This window comes from Notechis scutatus, chromosome 12 (assembly GCF_049901735.1).
Source record: "Notechis scutatus isolate UNSWTSFEM ecotype Mainland chromosome 12, rNotScu1.2, whole genome shotgun sequence".
In the NCBI taxonomy this organism is placed as follows: domain Eukaryota; kingdom Metazoa; phylum Chordata; class Lepidosauria; order Squamata; family Elapidae; genus Notechis; species Notechis scutatus.
The window spans coordinates 9,163,150-9,178,858 of NC_142020.1; the positions used below are offsets into that span (position 1 = coordinate 9,163,150).

At 45.7% G+C, this 15,709-nt stretch overlaps 1 protein-coding gene across 2 annotated transcripts in view; it reads left to right on the forward strand.

The window, feature by feature from the left end:
• Nucleotides 1-14,747, forward strand: part of PIGQ (phosphatidylinositol glycan anchor biosynthesis class Q) — a 35,769-nt gene extending 21,022 nt beyond the window's left edge. For both annotated transcript variants that reach the window (XM_087973235.1, XM_026680722.2), the window contains exons 5-11: nucleotides 4,090-4,216; nucleotides 5,916-6,069; nucleotides 7,877-7,988; nucleotides 10,598-10,678; nucleotides 11,960-12,074; nucleotides 12,655-12,716; nucleotides 13,646-14,747. In XM_087973235.1, coding sequence (XP_087829361.1) covers nucleotides 4,090-4,216; nucleotides 5,916-6,069; nucleotides 7,877-7,988; nucleotides 10,598-10,678; nucleotides 11,960-12,074; nucleotides 12,655-12,716; nucleotides 13,646-13,798 — 804 coding nt within the window. In that variant the 3' untranslated portion in view covers nucleotides 13,799-14,747. The remainder of the gene's footprint in view (nucleotides 1-4,089; nucleotides 4,217-5,915; nucleotides 6,070-7,876; nucleotides 7,989-10,597; nucleotides 10,679-11,959; nucleotides 12,075-12,654; nucleotides 12,717-13,645) is intronic.
• Nucleotides 14,748-15,709: the final 962 nt, after the last annotated feature.

Consider the following 15,709-nt stretch of genomic DNA (forward strand, 5'->3'; position numbering starts at 1 on the left):
CATCTATTCTCCGCCCGCTGAGTCCCAGCTGATTGGTTGAGCCCTTGGCTGCTCCTGCACAGAGAACGAGCTGAAAGCAGGTTAGTGGGGGTAAGGAAAATCGATTTGCAGCAACCTCCTGCCACACCCACCAAGCCATGCCACGCCCACCAAGCCATGCCACTTCACCAAGCCACGCCACAGAACCGTAATATATATATTTTAATCCCAATTATCGATAGTTTCATATGTTGCCCCAGGAGGTAATTGACTCTATTTTTTGAAGATGTTTCTTCTCATCCAAGAAGCCGCTTAGCTCTGACTGGATGATGGTGGGGAATGGAACCTGTCGGAGCTGGAAGAAGCTTCTGATGAGAAGGGGAAACGCCCAAAGGAAAAAGAAGGAAGTCCATCTGCCGCGCGCGCAGGCGAGGCAAGAAGAAAAGCACCTGGGATAACCATGACCTGGATGGTTGAGAATCCCCTCATAGCAAATGTGTGCATGGCGCTAGGCGTCCACTCCAGTTGTAATGGTATATCTCATTCATATTTCAGTCTCTGCTGCCTTCTCTAACCTTCTTCGACAAAGAGCTATGAAGCAGTGGAGGGTAGGTCGTGTTTTCCTATCTATCACAATCATGACTTAGATGTTGGTCTCAATATATAAGCACCATCACACACACCCTCTCTCTTCAGTGAACGTGGACAGAAGAACTTTTGAAGAGCTTTAGTCTCCATATTAGCTGGAGACTTTGATTGAGTTTCCATCTCCGCCTCTTTTGACTTCAGATGCTTCCTTAATAATTGCAACAAACCTGAGCTACTCAGATTCCTTCTCTGGTCCAGGATCAAGTATTTATCCTGGATTCTCCAAAGGCTGTGGTGACCACAATGTCACTCAGATCAGCATGCAGAGCCAACAGCCCTCAGAAAGGTATTCCTACCACAAAAACGCTTTCTTAAGCGGCTCATTGCTCATTGTTTTATGAAAGCATCCATCACCCATTTTAAGCAATATATTTATATGATGCAAATTGAATTGACTTTGAGCCCAGCCAGAGAGAGAGGAAGATTGGTGGTGGCGGCGGCTGTGGTTGTTATTCCCATGATAAATTCTTGTGGCTTTTGACTGCTTAAAAGCCCTGTGGCAAATACATATGAGACTTTTTCCCTCCATAAATCCCTAAGAACTTGTGATCCGTGGCCGTCTAGATAAAAAAATTACATCCCTCGTGTGAAATGACATTCCTTCGTTCTCCTTCCTCCTGCCTCTCTAGTTTCCGTTTCCCATTGCAGCCGGTCCTTTAGCCCCCCCATTCAGACCAGAAACAGCGTCCTTGTTTTGCTATCGTGGTTTTGGCCCAGCGGCTAGTAGTAACCCATATGCAGAAAACTAAAAACCCGGGCAACAAGATCCCAGTGGGATTTAAATATATTGATCAGTGTTTCTTAACCTTAACAATTTTAACATAGGCTGGCTGGGAATTCTGGGAGTTGAAGTCTGCCATGGTTGAAAAACACTGTATTTTGATCAGTGGGGGGATTCAATTTTTTTACAGTTCTGTGGGTGTGGCTTGGTGGCCGGGTTTGGTGGGCGGCTTGGTGGGCGTGTCAGGAAAGGATACTGTAAAATTTCATTCTCCACTCCTGGGGAAAGTTACTGCAAAAATTCCATTCTCTCCCACCCCACTAACCTGCTTCTCCAGCTCCGCTCTCCTGTGCAGGGCAATCAAAGAAGACTCCAGCCGATCAACTGGGACTTGGGAGGCGGAGGAAGAGATGGGGTTGGCGGGCTAGCCAGAGGTGGATTTACCTGTTCTCCGAACTACTCCCAGTTGCAAACCCCACCCCACCACGTGGCCCCACAGATCCCTGAACTAAACCCTGCACCTTAGTCTAGCAAATGTTGATTTAAATTCTCCCTTGCTTAACATGTGTGCATGTAGTCCAGAGGTGATATTCAGCCGGTTCTGACCCGTTCTGGAGAACCGGTAGCGGACATTTTTTAGTAGTTCAGAGAACCGGCAAATGCCACCTGACTGGCCCCGCCCCCATCTATTCTCCGCCCCGCTGAGTCCCAGCTGATTGGCTGAGTCTCCTTTGGTTGCCCTGCACAGGAGAACGGAGCTGGAAAGCAGGTTAGTGGGGTGGGGAAGGAATGGAGATTTTGCAGTATCCTTCCCCTGCCACACCACCAGGCCACACCCACCAAGCCATGCCATGCCCACCAAGCCACGCCCACAGAACCGGTAATATATATATTTTTTTAATCCCACCACTGATGTAGTCCCCAAGGTGCTTTTTCTTCCCAGGAGGCAACTGGACTTCCTTATTTTTCCTTTTGAAGACGTTTCCCTTCTCATCCAAGAAGCTGCTTCAGCTCTGACTGGATGATGGTGGGGAATGGAACCTGTCGGAGCTGAAGCAGCTTCTTGGATGAGAAGGGAAACGTCTCCAAAAGGAAAAAAGAAGGAAGTCCATCTGCCTCCCGGGAAGAAAAAGCACCTTGGGGACAACCATGACCTGGATGGCTGAGAATCCCTACAGGCAAATGTGTGCATGGCGTTGGCGTCCACTCCAGTTGGGTAATGGTGGCGATTCATTCATATTTCAGTCTCTGCTGCCTTCTAACTCTTCTTCGTCAAAGAGCTGCGAAGCAGTGGAGGGCAGGCCGGCTTTCCTATCTATCAAGCAATCATGACTTAGATGTTGGTTTAAATATATAAGCACCATCACACACACACACCCTTCTCTTCAGTGGAACGTGGACAGAAGAACTTTTGAAGAGCTTAGTCTCATATTAGCTGAGACTTCGATTGAGTTTCCATCTCCGGCCTCCTCTTTTGACTTCAGATGCTTCGCTTAATAATTGCAAATAAAGGCCTGAGCTACTTCAGATTCCTTTCCCTCTGGTCCAGGATCAAGTATTTATCCTGGATTCCCTCCAAAGGCTGTGTGACCACAATGTCACTGTGGACTAGCATGCAGAGCCAACAGCCCTCAGAAAGGTATTCCTACCACAAAAACGCTTCTCTTAAGCGGTTCATTGCTCATTGTTTTATGAAAGCATCTCACTACCCATTTTAAGCAATATATTTATATATATATGATGCAAATTGAATTGACTTTGAGCCCAGCCAGAGAGAGGAAGATTGGTGGTGGCGGCGGCTGTGGTTGTTATTCCCATGATAAATTCTTGTGGCTTTTGACTGCTTAAAAGCCCTGTGGCAAATACATATGAGACTTTTCCCTCCATAAATCATAAGAACTTGTGATCCGTAGCCAAATACGGATAAAAAAAATTACATCCCTCGTGTAAAATGACATTCCTTCGTTCTCCTTCCTCCTGCCTCTCTAGTTTCCGTTCCCATTGACGGTCCTTTAGCCCCCATTCAGACTGAGAAACAGCGTCCTTGTTTGCTATCGTGATTTTATTGTGGCTAGTAGTAACCCATATGCAGAAAACTAAAACCTGGCCGGCAAAGATCCCAGTGGGATTTAAATATATTGATCAGTGTTTCTTAACCTTAACAATTTTAACATAAGGCTGGCTGGGGAATTCTGGGAGTTGAAGTCTGCCATGGTTGAAAAACACTGTATTTTGATCAGTGGTGGGATTCAATTTTTTTTACTACCGGTTCTGTGGCTTGGTGGCCGTGGCTTGGTGGGCGTGGCTTGGTGGGCGTGTCAGGGAAAGGATACTGTAAAATCTCCATTCCCTCTCCACTCCTGGGGGAAAGTTACTGCAAAATCTCCATTCTCTCCCCACCTCACTAACCTGCTTTCCAGCTCCGTTCTCCTGTGCAGGGCAACCAAAGAAGACCCAGCCGATCAACTGGGACTTGGGAGGCGGAGAAGAGATGGGGTTGGCGGGGCCAGTCAGAGGTGGGATTTACCAGTTCTCCGAACTACTCAAAATTTCTGCTACTGGTTCTCCAGAACTGGCTGAATACCACCTCTGATTTTGATGCTTCCAATGCATTTTCCTTTCCATGAGTTAAAAAAAAGGGAATAAAACCATTCAGGATATTTTAGCTTTTTAGAAGAGCGCTCTTTATTCTTTACAAGCTGTTTTCCACTGATGCTACTAATCTCTTCCTTTCTCTGCAGCATATCGCCCAGCAGCTCCAGAACATCCTGCAGTGGCTGATGGGCGTGCCAGCCGGTCTAAAAATGAACAGAGCTTTGGATCAGGTGCTGGGCCGCTTTTTCCTTTACCACATCCACCTCTGGCTTAGTAAGTGCCCTTCTCTTCCTTTGTCTGTGACATGTGGCAAACTCCTTTGTGCCATTTGAGGAAAACCAGCTGATGCCATCTGATAGTTTAGACTACAAATCCTATCATCCTTGACTTTGATGGCTCGCAGGCCCCAGGCCAGAGAAAGCAAGAACATCTGAATGTATTGTTGAATGTTGAATCTCTTGTAGAGGTTCTAGAAACTGTGTTCTGGAACTGGGGACCTAAGGTTTAAGAATAGGACATGGCACCTTAGAGCTGTATGTGTCATTCTTGTCTAGGTTTTTATGTAACTCTCTCTGATACCCAACAAGCACATAAATAATTATAAATGTATAGATTTATAAATTACCTATTACCTATCTCCTTCAACTTACGACTATAACCTTGTTGCTTGCATCTTTACAATCTATATTGTTTTAGTTTTCTCATAGGATTTTGATTGCTTATTTAGTGTTCTATGACTATCACTAAGTATTGTATCTTATGATTCTTGATGAATATATTTTATGTACACTGAGAGCTTACGCACCGAAGACAATTTCTTGTGTGTCCAATCACACTTGGCCAATAAAGAATTCTATTCTATTCTATTCTATTCTATTCTATTCTATTCTATTCTATTCTATTCTATTCTATTCCTATTCCTATTCCTATTCCTATTCCTATTCCGTTCCCTTCCCTTCCCTTCCATCCTCTATTTTATTCTATTCTACTCTACTCTACTCTACTCTATTCTTTTTTCTTTTCTTTTCTTATAGAGGTCATGCTTGTTTGTTCTTTGGACTGTTAGTGAGATACAAAGACGTTGTCATTTTAGGCTCTGATTTATTTATTCTTGTCATTGTTCAGTAATTCCAAACCTTTGATGACCCGATGGCCATTGTTTCATCAGGATTGCATTGACTGTTCCTTTAGAGTGTTATAGACTCAGACTTGGGTCATCAGTGATGGTATCTAACCATCTTTTTTTTTCAGTCTCTTTTTTCTGTTTGATTTTTCTAAGCATTGGGAATCTTCACCATTGACTCTTACCTTGGCATGATGCACCCAAAATTTCTAAGTTTTAGTTTCACGTCTAGGCCTTGCAGTTTGTTACAGCAACTGAACACTTGTTCTTGACAGGCAGGCAAAGTTGAATTCAGATACCAGATTTCATTTGTTTCTCAACAAGCTATAATCCTTATGGTTATCACTTCCACTATCGTTTTGTAAGAGATTTGATCTTTATCTTGGAGATAGAAAGTTTCGGGGCTATTTGCAGGAATGGTTGCAGATTTGTCTAGTCTAATGAAAAGAAGAACTAGGGGTGACATGATAGCATCGTTCCAATATTTGAGGGATTGTTAGCAAAGAAGAGAATGGTCAACCTATTTTCCAAAGCACCTGAAGGCAAGACAAGAAGCAATGGATGGAAATCGAACAGAGAGATCCAACCTAGAACTAAATTTCCTGACACTGAGAACAAATGAGCCAGTAGAAGAGCTTGCCTTCAGATGTTGTGAATGCTCCAATATATAAGTTTTTAAAAAGAGACTGGACAGCTACTTGTCTGGAATAGTATAGGATCTCCTGCTTGAGGAGGCAGTTGGACTAGAAGACCTCCAAGGCCCCTTCCAATTCTGTTTTATTATTTGTGATAAACTCTCATGGAAGAGAGATGGTTGCTCTTTTTAAGTGCTGCTGTTTCCTTGTTCAGGCTATATCCATCTGATGTCTCCATTCATTGAGAAGATCTTGTGGTACGTTGGCTTGTCAGCCTGCCTTGGCTTGACTGTGGCCCTTTCCATCCTCTCGGACATCATTGCACTCCTGACATTCCACATCTACTGTTTTTATGTCTATGGAGCCAGGTGGGTATGCTAGGTTCACTCGGTTATCAGGCAAACAATTAACCAGCGGCACAACTTGCCTCCAGAAGTTGTGGGTGCTCCATCACTGGAGGTTTTTAACAAGAGGTTGGACAACCATTTGTCTGAAATGCTATAGGATCTCCTGCTTGTGTGTGGGGGGTTGGACTAGAAGACCTTCAAGGTCCCTTCTGTTATTCTGTTAAAGAAGTTCTCCTCATCTTCTATTAAACGGGGGTGTAATTGTGTTTTGTAACTGTGGACGAAAACAAGACGTTGGCCTGCGTAAAAATCTTCCCAGGCTCATCCATTAAGGTTTCTCAGACCAGGACAGCTCCTTCTACTCCTCCTCTCCTGTGCCTTAATTCAACAGAATTAAGGATTCTATTCATATTCTATTAAGAATAGAGTGAAGAAGAGACAACCATTTGTTTGAAATGATATAAGGTTTGCTGCTTGTGCAGGTGTTTGGACCCCAAGGTCCCCTCCAACTCTGTGTTATTAATAGTTTCAGTTTGATTAAACCACTTGACTTCCCCTCTGGAAAATTGTATTTTGGATGCAAATGTTAAGAGAAACCAAAACCTGGATTCTTTCAAAAAAATACGTTCCTGGGATGATAGCCCCAAAGTAAAACAAACCTCCATAGAAGAAATCAAAAAGAGATTAGAAAAACAATTTCTTATTGTGGGAAGCAAGTCAGAAAGAAGTTGAGGGAGATAGGCAGGCAGATATGGAATTTGGAGGATAGTACAGATGAAAGATAGCATCTTTAACTTATAGCTAAATCCAAAGCAAACAGACAAACGAAACCAGATACAGATGATATATTTCCTACACATGCCTCCTAGCAGACTTGAAAATATCCCAAACATTGAGTGCCTCTGGCAAGCTTATGCTTACCAAAAATACAAAAACGCCAATATTAGTGTCGGAAGCAAAGAAACAAGCTAAGAGTTGCCAGTGCATTCCATTCCCGATCCCTCCATTAAGCAAGCCTGCTTTAGGGATTGATTTCCATTTGAAAAGGCCATTTTCTTTTTAAGTAGCCAAAACCAAAATAAAACAACAACAACAACCACCCTCTCTCTTTGGGAAAGCATATAGGAAGTCATGGGAATCACATCCTTAGGCCACTTTTACATGTGGGAACTTTCTCGCACGGCAGTTGGTTCTCAGGCAATACTTTTCCCCGTTGCCCTGACCTCAGGATCTCACATTACCCTTGCTGAGCCCAGCCACCAACCCACACAATTTTCCATACAGAAGTGCAAGAAAGGTTATTGCTGTTCTATTCAGAGTGTATTCAGACTGTTATTCTATTCTATTCTATTCTATTCCATTCCATTCCATTCCATTCCATTCTATTCTACTCCATTCCATTCCATTGTACTGTTATTCTATTCTACTGTTATTCTAGTCTAGTCTAGTCTAGTCTATTCTGTTCTGTTCTGTTCTATTGTTGTTGTTGTTGTTAGTTGCAAAGTCGTGTCTGACCCTTCGCGACCCCATGGACAACGTTCCTCCAGGCCTTCCTGTCCTCTACCATCCTCCAGAGTCCATTTAGGCTCTATTCTACTCTACTCTACTCTACTCTACTCTACTCTACTCTACTCTACTCTACTCTACTCTTCTATAGATTCCATTCCATTCCATTCCATTCCATTCCATTCCATTCCATTCCATTCTATTCTATTCTATTCTATTCTATTCTATTCTATTCTATTCTATTCTATTCTATTCTTGGATAGAAGTCTGGGGTTTTATTTCCTGGCCGTCCTAACCTTCTCTTTTCCTCCTCTGGCCCTAGGCTGTATTGCTTCAAGATTTATGGCTTGTCCTCCCTGTGGCGCTTGTTCCGAGGGAAGAAATGGAACGTCTTGAGGCAACGGGTAGATTCCTGCTCCTACGACCTAGACCAGGTAAAGGCTCTCTGGGGGGCACCTGCAGAGCAGTAGCCGTGGTGGATGGTCATGGTACGGTCACCAACACCCTTCCAGGTGCATTTGGTTTTTATTCCCAGCATATACGAATCTGTTGATGTATCCTGGGGAGAAAATAGCCACAATTACGATCTCTGTTCAGGTGGTCCTCAACTTATAACAGTTCGTTTAGCGATCGCTCAAAGTTATGAAAAAAAAGTGACTTACGACCATGTTTCACACTTACAACTGTTGCAGTATCCTCGGGGTCACGTGGTCCAAATTTGGACCCTTGGCAACGGGTTCGTATTTGTGACATTTGCAGTCTCCTGGGGGGTCACGCGATCCCCTTTGCCGAACTTCGGGTGAGCAAAGTCAACAGGGAAGCCAGAATCTGGCAACAACTCTGCTTACTAATTGCACAACTGCAGCGAGTCACTTGATCAACTTTTACAAGAAAGGTCGTACAACGGGGCAAAGCTCAGTTAACAAATGCGTCACTTAGCAACAGAAATTTGGAGGGCTCAATTGTGGTTATAAGTCGAGGTCCACCTGTATGATCTCCGTGCGCGATAGGGAACCATCAAACATCTTAAGCATTGTGAATGTCAGGAATAGCAATAGCACTTAGACTTACATAACTTATAGACTTATATGCTTTTATACTTCACGGTGCTTTTACAGTTTATAGAGTCAGCCTCTTGCTCCCCAACAATCTGGGTCCTCATTTGACCCACCTCAGAAGGAGGGAAGGCTGAGTCAAAGCCTTCAGCCTGGTGAGAATCGAACTGCTGGCAGTGGGCAGAATTAGCCTGCAATACTGCATTTTAACCACTGCGCCACCAGGAAGGAGAATAGGAAAGGAAGGAAGGAAGGAAGGAAGGAAGGAAGGAAGGAAGGAAGGAAGGAAAGAAGGAAAGAAGGAAAGAAGGAAGGAAAATAGCAATAGCACTTAGACTTCTGTACTGCTTCACAGTGCTTCACAGCCCTCTCTAAGCAGTTTACAGAGTCAACCTCTTTGCCCCCAACAATCTGGTGTCCTCATTTGACCCACCTTGGAAGGAGGGAAGGCTGAGTCAACCTTGAGCCGGTTAGAATTGAACTGCCGAATGCGCCAATTCATGCCCACTCTTTGCCCAATGCAGCCTGTTTATTACCGAGCCCTGAACGTCACCGTTTCTCTCCTGGCCCATTTTCAGACAATTATAACGGAAGGGGGCTTAGTCTTAAGAGACCCCTTGCCGCAGGTGCTCCGTTCTACATAAGTCACAGCCTGGGTGTGATAATAGGTTGGCGGTAGGGAAGGAAGCAATTTGAATCAAAGACACCAAATAATTACAGCCATAGCCCACAGCGTTGCCATAGTTACCTGCTGATTTGTGTTTCTATTAAAAGTTCATGGGCTTTTGGAAGGGAGCTGGGCCCACACGTTTCCAACAGGCTGGTGAGAGAGGGTAGAATTTATTTGCAACAAAGTCTTTGTTGTGGTCCGCCAGCGGCCAGCAGAACTGGTGGCAGATTCAGACAGTGAGGAGGTTGGGGAGGAACCTGGGCCAGTCCTGGAATCTGGGGAAGGCTCTGATGAGGGCTCTGCATCGGAGGCAGAGATGGGGCCAGGGCTGTCCGACAGTTATCAGCTGCCTTCAGAGTCGGAAATCAGTGGGGCAGAAGAATAGCTGGAGCCTGTTCCCAATGTGTGCACGCACAGAGCTGCCAGGAGAAGGGAACAGTTAAGGAACAAGGGTCGACTCGGGAGTAAAGCCACAGGTGGACGGTGAATGGCCTCTCCCATAGGGAATAAAGATGAGCAAAATGTTTGCAGGAGACAATTAGTTCCTTTAATGAGTGTGAAGATTTCTTTATGACTCTCAGCGTCTCCTTGCCAAGTATTTCCTTGTACAGCGTTGCGCTTGGACGCTATCGGCCTGGCAACTCTCCAAGCCTGATAAAGGTCTGTGGTTGCAATTCCTTCTTGAAAGACGGTTTGCCGGGACTTTGCTGGATGTGAATGAGAGGAATTCACATTAGCCTAATAAAAAGGGGTTTTGTCGGGATGAGGGTTCTGCTTGGTGATTTTTTGTGAAGCCGAGGTCTGAACAATCTTTGCTTTTTCCACCCCGTGTTAAGATGTCAAGGCAAACTTGCCTGCTCAGTCGCAGGGCTCCTGACACCGTTAAGTTTCCTGAAAGAAAAGGAGTGAAAGCAAAGTCTTGGAAAGATCTCAGGGATCTGTTCTTCTGGCCTCCCTATCGATAAGAGATCATGAGAAGAGCAGGTGGGCGGATGGGATCTGGCCTCCCCTTGCTTTCCTCCCCCATTGCTGCAAACTCTTGCAAGGGGTTTCCGATGGCTCTGCTCTGAGAAATATTCCCCTGACTAAGTGGGGTGGTGTCGCCACAATACTACTATCAAGGAAGCTCGGCTCTTTAACTTGTTGTTAAATCTAGATCATATTAAAACATATCCAGGTCAAAATTAAGATTAATTAAGAAATATTAAATGGTTTTTTTTCAATGTACTCGGATGGGAGCAGCTTTCTATCACCACCGTTCCTAAAATTACTATTTCCTGACAATCTCTGATTGTTTTACTTGTCTTTTCTTCTCCAGCTATTCATTGGTACTTTGCTGTTCACCATCTTGCTGTTTCTGCTGCCCACAACTGCACTGTATTACTTGGTTTTCACCTCGGTGAGTCTGCCTTTCCTGGAATTAATGCACGATTGAGAGGGTTTGCGTTCAAAGCAACGTAAACAGTTGGAAGGATTGTTAAAAGCCAGATAATATCGACGAAGTTAAATAGCCAGTGCAGATGATTGACGGAGGCGGGCAGGCCTTGAATTCAAAGCCAAAATCATGCTTCATTTGCCATGTGTCTGCATCTCCTTTTAGAAATTGCCTCTTTTTCTAGGCTTGTGTGACTCGCCTCTGCACCCCAGAAAAAAATGGATTTGATTTAAAGACTTGGAGACACATGATTTATGTCCATCATGTGCCCACAAAAGAACCTTTTCTGTTTTTTCCAAATTGTTGCACGATGTTATTAGACATCCCCCTTGTTTCAAATCTAGTATGCCCAGTAGTGTTGAAGTTGTTTGGCTGCAAACAGATTCCACTCCCTAACTCACTCAGCTTTCCCAAAAACATCTATCTGGATGACAGGAGGCAAAATTTAAGGGTGCAAGAGAAAACTCTGGTTAATAGGTAGTGACCTAGATTGGCAGTACAGAAGTAGGGCTGAAGAATCTGATCTCCCTTGTATTACTTGGACAATCCTGAATACGTTGAGGGCTGGAGTGCCTAAATGTAAAACCAATATGCTTGGTTTTACATTTACATTTTACATTTACACCAATATGCTAAGGTTGCAGGAACTGGGCATGGCTAGTCTAGGGAAGAGAAGGACCAGGGGAAACATGAGAGCAGTCTTCTAGCATCTGAGGGGCTGCCACAGAGAGGAGGAAGGGGTCAAGCTATTTTCCAAAGCACCTGAAGGTCAGACAAAGAACAATGGATGGAAACTGAACAAGGAAAGATTCGACCTAGAAATGAGGAGGAATTTTCTGACAATAAGAATGATCAACCCATGGGACAAATTGCCTTCAGAGGTTGTGGGAGCTTCATCACTGAAGATCTACAAGGTCTCTTCCAACTCTGTTAATCTTAATCTTCAAGGGGCAGCTCTTAGTGGATAGCAACACACTGTATGAATGTGGAGAGACGCAGAGCTTGTCTCGTCTGCTGGTATGTCGGCTACTACTAGAAACATGTACCAATAATGACTTATTTTTGGCCAACGGCAAAGCCAAGAAGATAGCTTCATTCTGGCAGTTTAGCATTTGATCTAGGCACAGAAGAAGAAGTACAGAACAGATGGAAACATTTATACTATTGCTTGGATGTAGAACCTGCCAGGTGTTGGCCAATGAATGCTACCACCAAGCTCTAACAGAAATCAATCTTTCCTCTTAGCTTCGTCTCCTGGTGGTCCTTTTACAAGGCCTAATCCATCTGCTGGTGGACCTCATCAACTCACTGCCCCTGTATGCCATCGTCCTTCGACTCTGCCGAGGCTACAGACTTGCCTGTAAGCGATATAAATCCATATTGTTGCAGTAACGAGTAAACTGTGGAGGTTGAACATTTTTCACCAGAGTCCCATTTATGTTGGTCGTACGCACTTAAAATCAGGAACCCGTGGCACACAAATAGATCAATTGGGCAGAGAATGAAGTTGCTACCGGCTGACAGGTTAAGTCCTGTAAATTCCAACTCGCTATGGGTAGTCCTCAACTTACGACCACAATCGAGCCCAACATTTCTGTGGCTAAGCAAGACAGTTGAGTTTTTCCTCCTATTACGACCTTTCATGCCACAGTTGGCCATAGAAATTTGAGGCCCGATTGCAGTGGTAATGGGACTGCCTATAAGTTGACTTTCACCCGATGATAAGGTAGCACATAATCAACATTTGGAACATAAACTTATACCAACAAACCTGGTTGCATTTAAACTTCCTGTGGGAAAGCAAGATTTTTTATCTCCATGTTGTTCTCTGTTTTTAACCCCCAGATTTGGCCTTTTACAAAATTCCTCCAGCTCATTGTAGTGGTCAGTCAATGAAGCCTGTTCTTTCCTACACCTGCTTGTATTTTGTGTGTTTTCAGCTGGTGTCAAATTCAGAGTCCTGGAGCAGGAAACTGAAATACCTCTTCGACTTCTGATGCAGGTAAATCCTCGTCCTTTTTCTTTGGTTTCTTTGGGGAAGGTGCTCATATTGCAACCCTCTCCACACATCCACACATACTCGTGCTTCATCTACTATTGCTAATATCCTAGTCATGTGAGCCCTGGTGGCGTAGTGGTTAAAATGCAGTATTGCAGGCTAACTCTGCTCACTGTCATCAGTTCGATCCTCACCGACTCGAGGTTGACTCAACAAGACTTCCATCTTCCAAGGTCAGTAAAACGAGGACCCAGATTGTTGCGGGTAATATGCTGACTCCGTAAACCACTTAAGAGACGGCTGTAAAAGCACTATAAAGTGGCATATAGGTCTTAAGTAGCTCTCTTCCTTCAAAGGCTGGCTTGGGAGCAGATTCCCCCCAAACATGGCCCTCTTTATATAGGAAAGGCACAACCACAGCCACGCCTCTTGACCGATCTGCACAAGCTCCCTTGTGATTTTTGTCATGCCGGCAGTCCTCGACTTACGACTGCAATTCAGCCCAAAGTTGCCCCATTTTATGATCTTTTCTTGCGGCCATTGCTTGAGTGGATCCCTGCGGCAGTTCAGTGAGTGACAACAGTTGTTAAGTGAATACATAGCAAGCTGTTCAATTAGTAACATTATTAAGTGAATCTGGCTTCCTTATTAACTTGGCTGGTCAGAAAGTCGTAAAAGGGGATCCCATGACCACCCCCAGGGACACGGCGACCATCCTAAATGTGAGTCCGTTCCCAAATGTCTGAATTTTGATCACGTGACCACGAAGAGGCCCCAATGGTCGTAAGTCCCCTTTTTTCCCATGCTGCGGTAACTTCAAATGGTCACTTAAACGGACAGTTGTAAGTCGAGGACTACCTGCACACCCTTTGCCTTGTTCCCAATTTACTCACTCTGAAATGTCTTTTTCCTACCTCTTCTCCACCTGCCAGATCAACCCCCTCCCTTACGGCCGCGTGGTGCAGATCTATAGGCTCCCAACCTACAGCTGCTACCCGAAAGACTCCTGGGCCTCCCTGTGCAAGAAGCTGTTTGTTGGGGAGCTCATTTACCCTTGGAAGCACAAGGAGGACAAGCAAGACTGATGCGGGAGACGACCAAGAGCCGTTCAGACACCCCGGAGAACTTAGCCAGGGTTGGGATGAGCCGCTCTTGCCCGCCGTACCTTGTTCCGACTTTCCGGCGTACCAAGAGCTCGAGGGTGGTAGGACGTTCCTGCGGAGTCAATGAATTCCTCACTCGGCTGCCTCCACCAGCGGCGTTTCTGATCACCTTGCCGTTGGGACTGGGCCTCTGGAGACATCGGGAGACGGAATTGCTGGCTGTGCGCCTTTTGGGGGGCAGCCTGCGGTGATTCTGCGAGGCAAGCACACACACCCACACACCCACACACCCACACACCCCCATGTGGTATCCAGCGCACTGTTCTGTTTGCAAAGAGCCTCCACCCTGCCCTGCGCTGACCTCTCCTTTCCTGCTGCTCCTCCTCCTTCTGTAAAGGTGTAGCCGCGGGGGCGTGTTTTTCAACCCCGGAGAGTGGGGTTGAAGACGGGTGGACTTCAACTCCCGGAACTCCCCAGCCAGCCAGGTTGAGAACAACGCTGCGTTTTGGGGAGCCGTTCTGTGCAAGGTTTGGACGTCAACGCTTGGACGAAAATAACACTTGGCGTTTGCAAATCCCCGACACGGAAACTTGCCTGTGGCAAGGTTCTAGGGCCGTGGCCCATTCGGGAGAGGGCCACGCAAGGGGTGCACAGTTCCACTTGTGCAAGCAGCAGGCACACCTACCCGCTGCTTGCATAAGTGGCACCCAGCGCTTGGACATGCTCACAAACCCTCCTGCCCCTCGCATAGAACCATCCCCTCTTCCCTCCCGCCGGTCTGCCAAGCCCCCCCCCTCCCCCAAGGGAAGTCACAAATAACCAATTCTTTGCGTCCTCCCTGCCCACAAGACGGAATGTCTGCAGGGTTCAGAAATGGACTCTCAAAGCTTTCGGTGTCTTGCTTATCTCCTATATTCCACTTGATTGCTTATCACTTTGCAGGGGTGGGCAACTATGGCCCTTTTATGAATTATGGACTTCAACTCCCAGAATTCCTGAGCAAGCATGGCTTGCTCAGGAATTCTGGGAGTTGAAGTCCATAATTCATAAAAGGGCCATAGTTGCCCACCCCTGAGTCTTACAGTGACATCTAGGAAGTCCTAAAAACAGCATGCCGGCTGGAGGATTCTGGGAGTTGAAGTCCACCCATCTTAAACTTGCCAAGTTGAGAAACGCTGCTCCAGAGAGTGCTGGGATTCTAGGGTCTTCAGTAAGATACCCAGTGCTTCCCACCCATCTTTGACGGCATTCCCCATTGGAAAGGAGTGGAAGGGAAGCCGCTCCTCCTGTCCATTATTGCTAGCAGGATCCTGGGCGATGGGAACCAAACTTTTCAGCTGGGCTCTGAATTCTCGCAGAACTTGGGGAAATCTTGACCCAGCGTCCGACATGTTTCTCCTATGTACTGTAGAGGATTTTTCTAATGCAATAACCAGCAGGAGGGGCCAGAAACAAGATCAGCTGCATCAGCACTTTAGCTTGTGTGAGGAAGCCCTTCCTTCCTTCCTTCCTTCCTTCCTTCCTTCCTTCCTTCCCTTCCTCCCTCCCTCCCTCCCTATTCCCATCCTCCTTTCCCTTCTCCTTATCTTATTCTCATCTCCTTCCTTCCTTCCTTCTCTCATTCCCATCTCCCTTCCTTCTCTTGTTCCCATCTCCTTCCTTCCTTCTCTCATTTCCATCTTGTTTCCATCTCCTTCCTTCCTTCTTCTTGCTTCCTCCCCTCCCTCCCCCCTCCCTTATTCCCATCTCTTTCCTTCTTTATTCTCCTTCCTTCTCTTGTTCCTTCCTTCCTTCTCTTCCTTGTTGCTTCCTTCCTCCTTCCTCCCTCCCTCCCTCCCTTATTCCCATCTCCTTTCCTTCTCTTATTCTCATCTCCTTCCTTCCTTCCTTCCT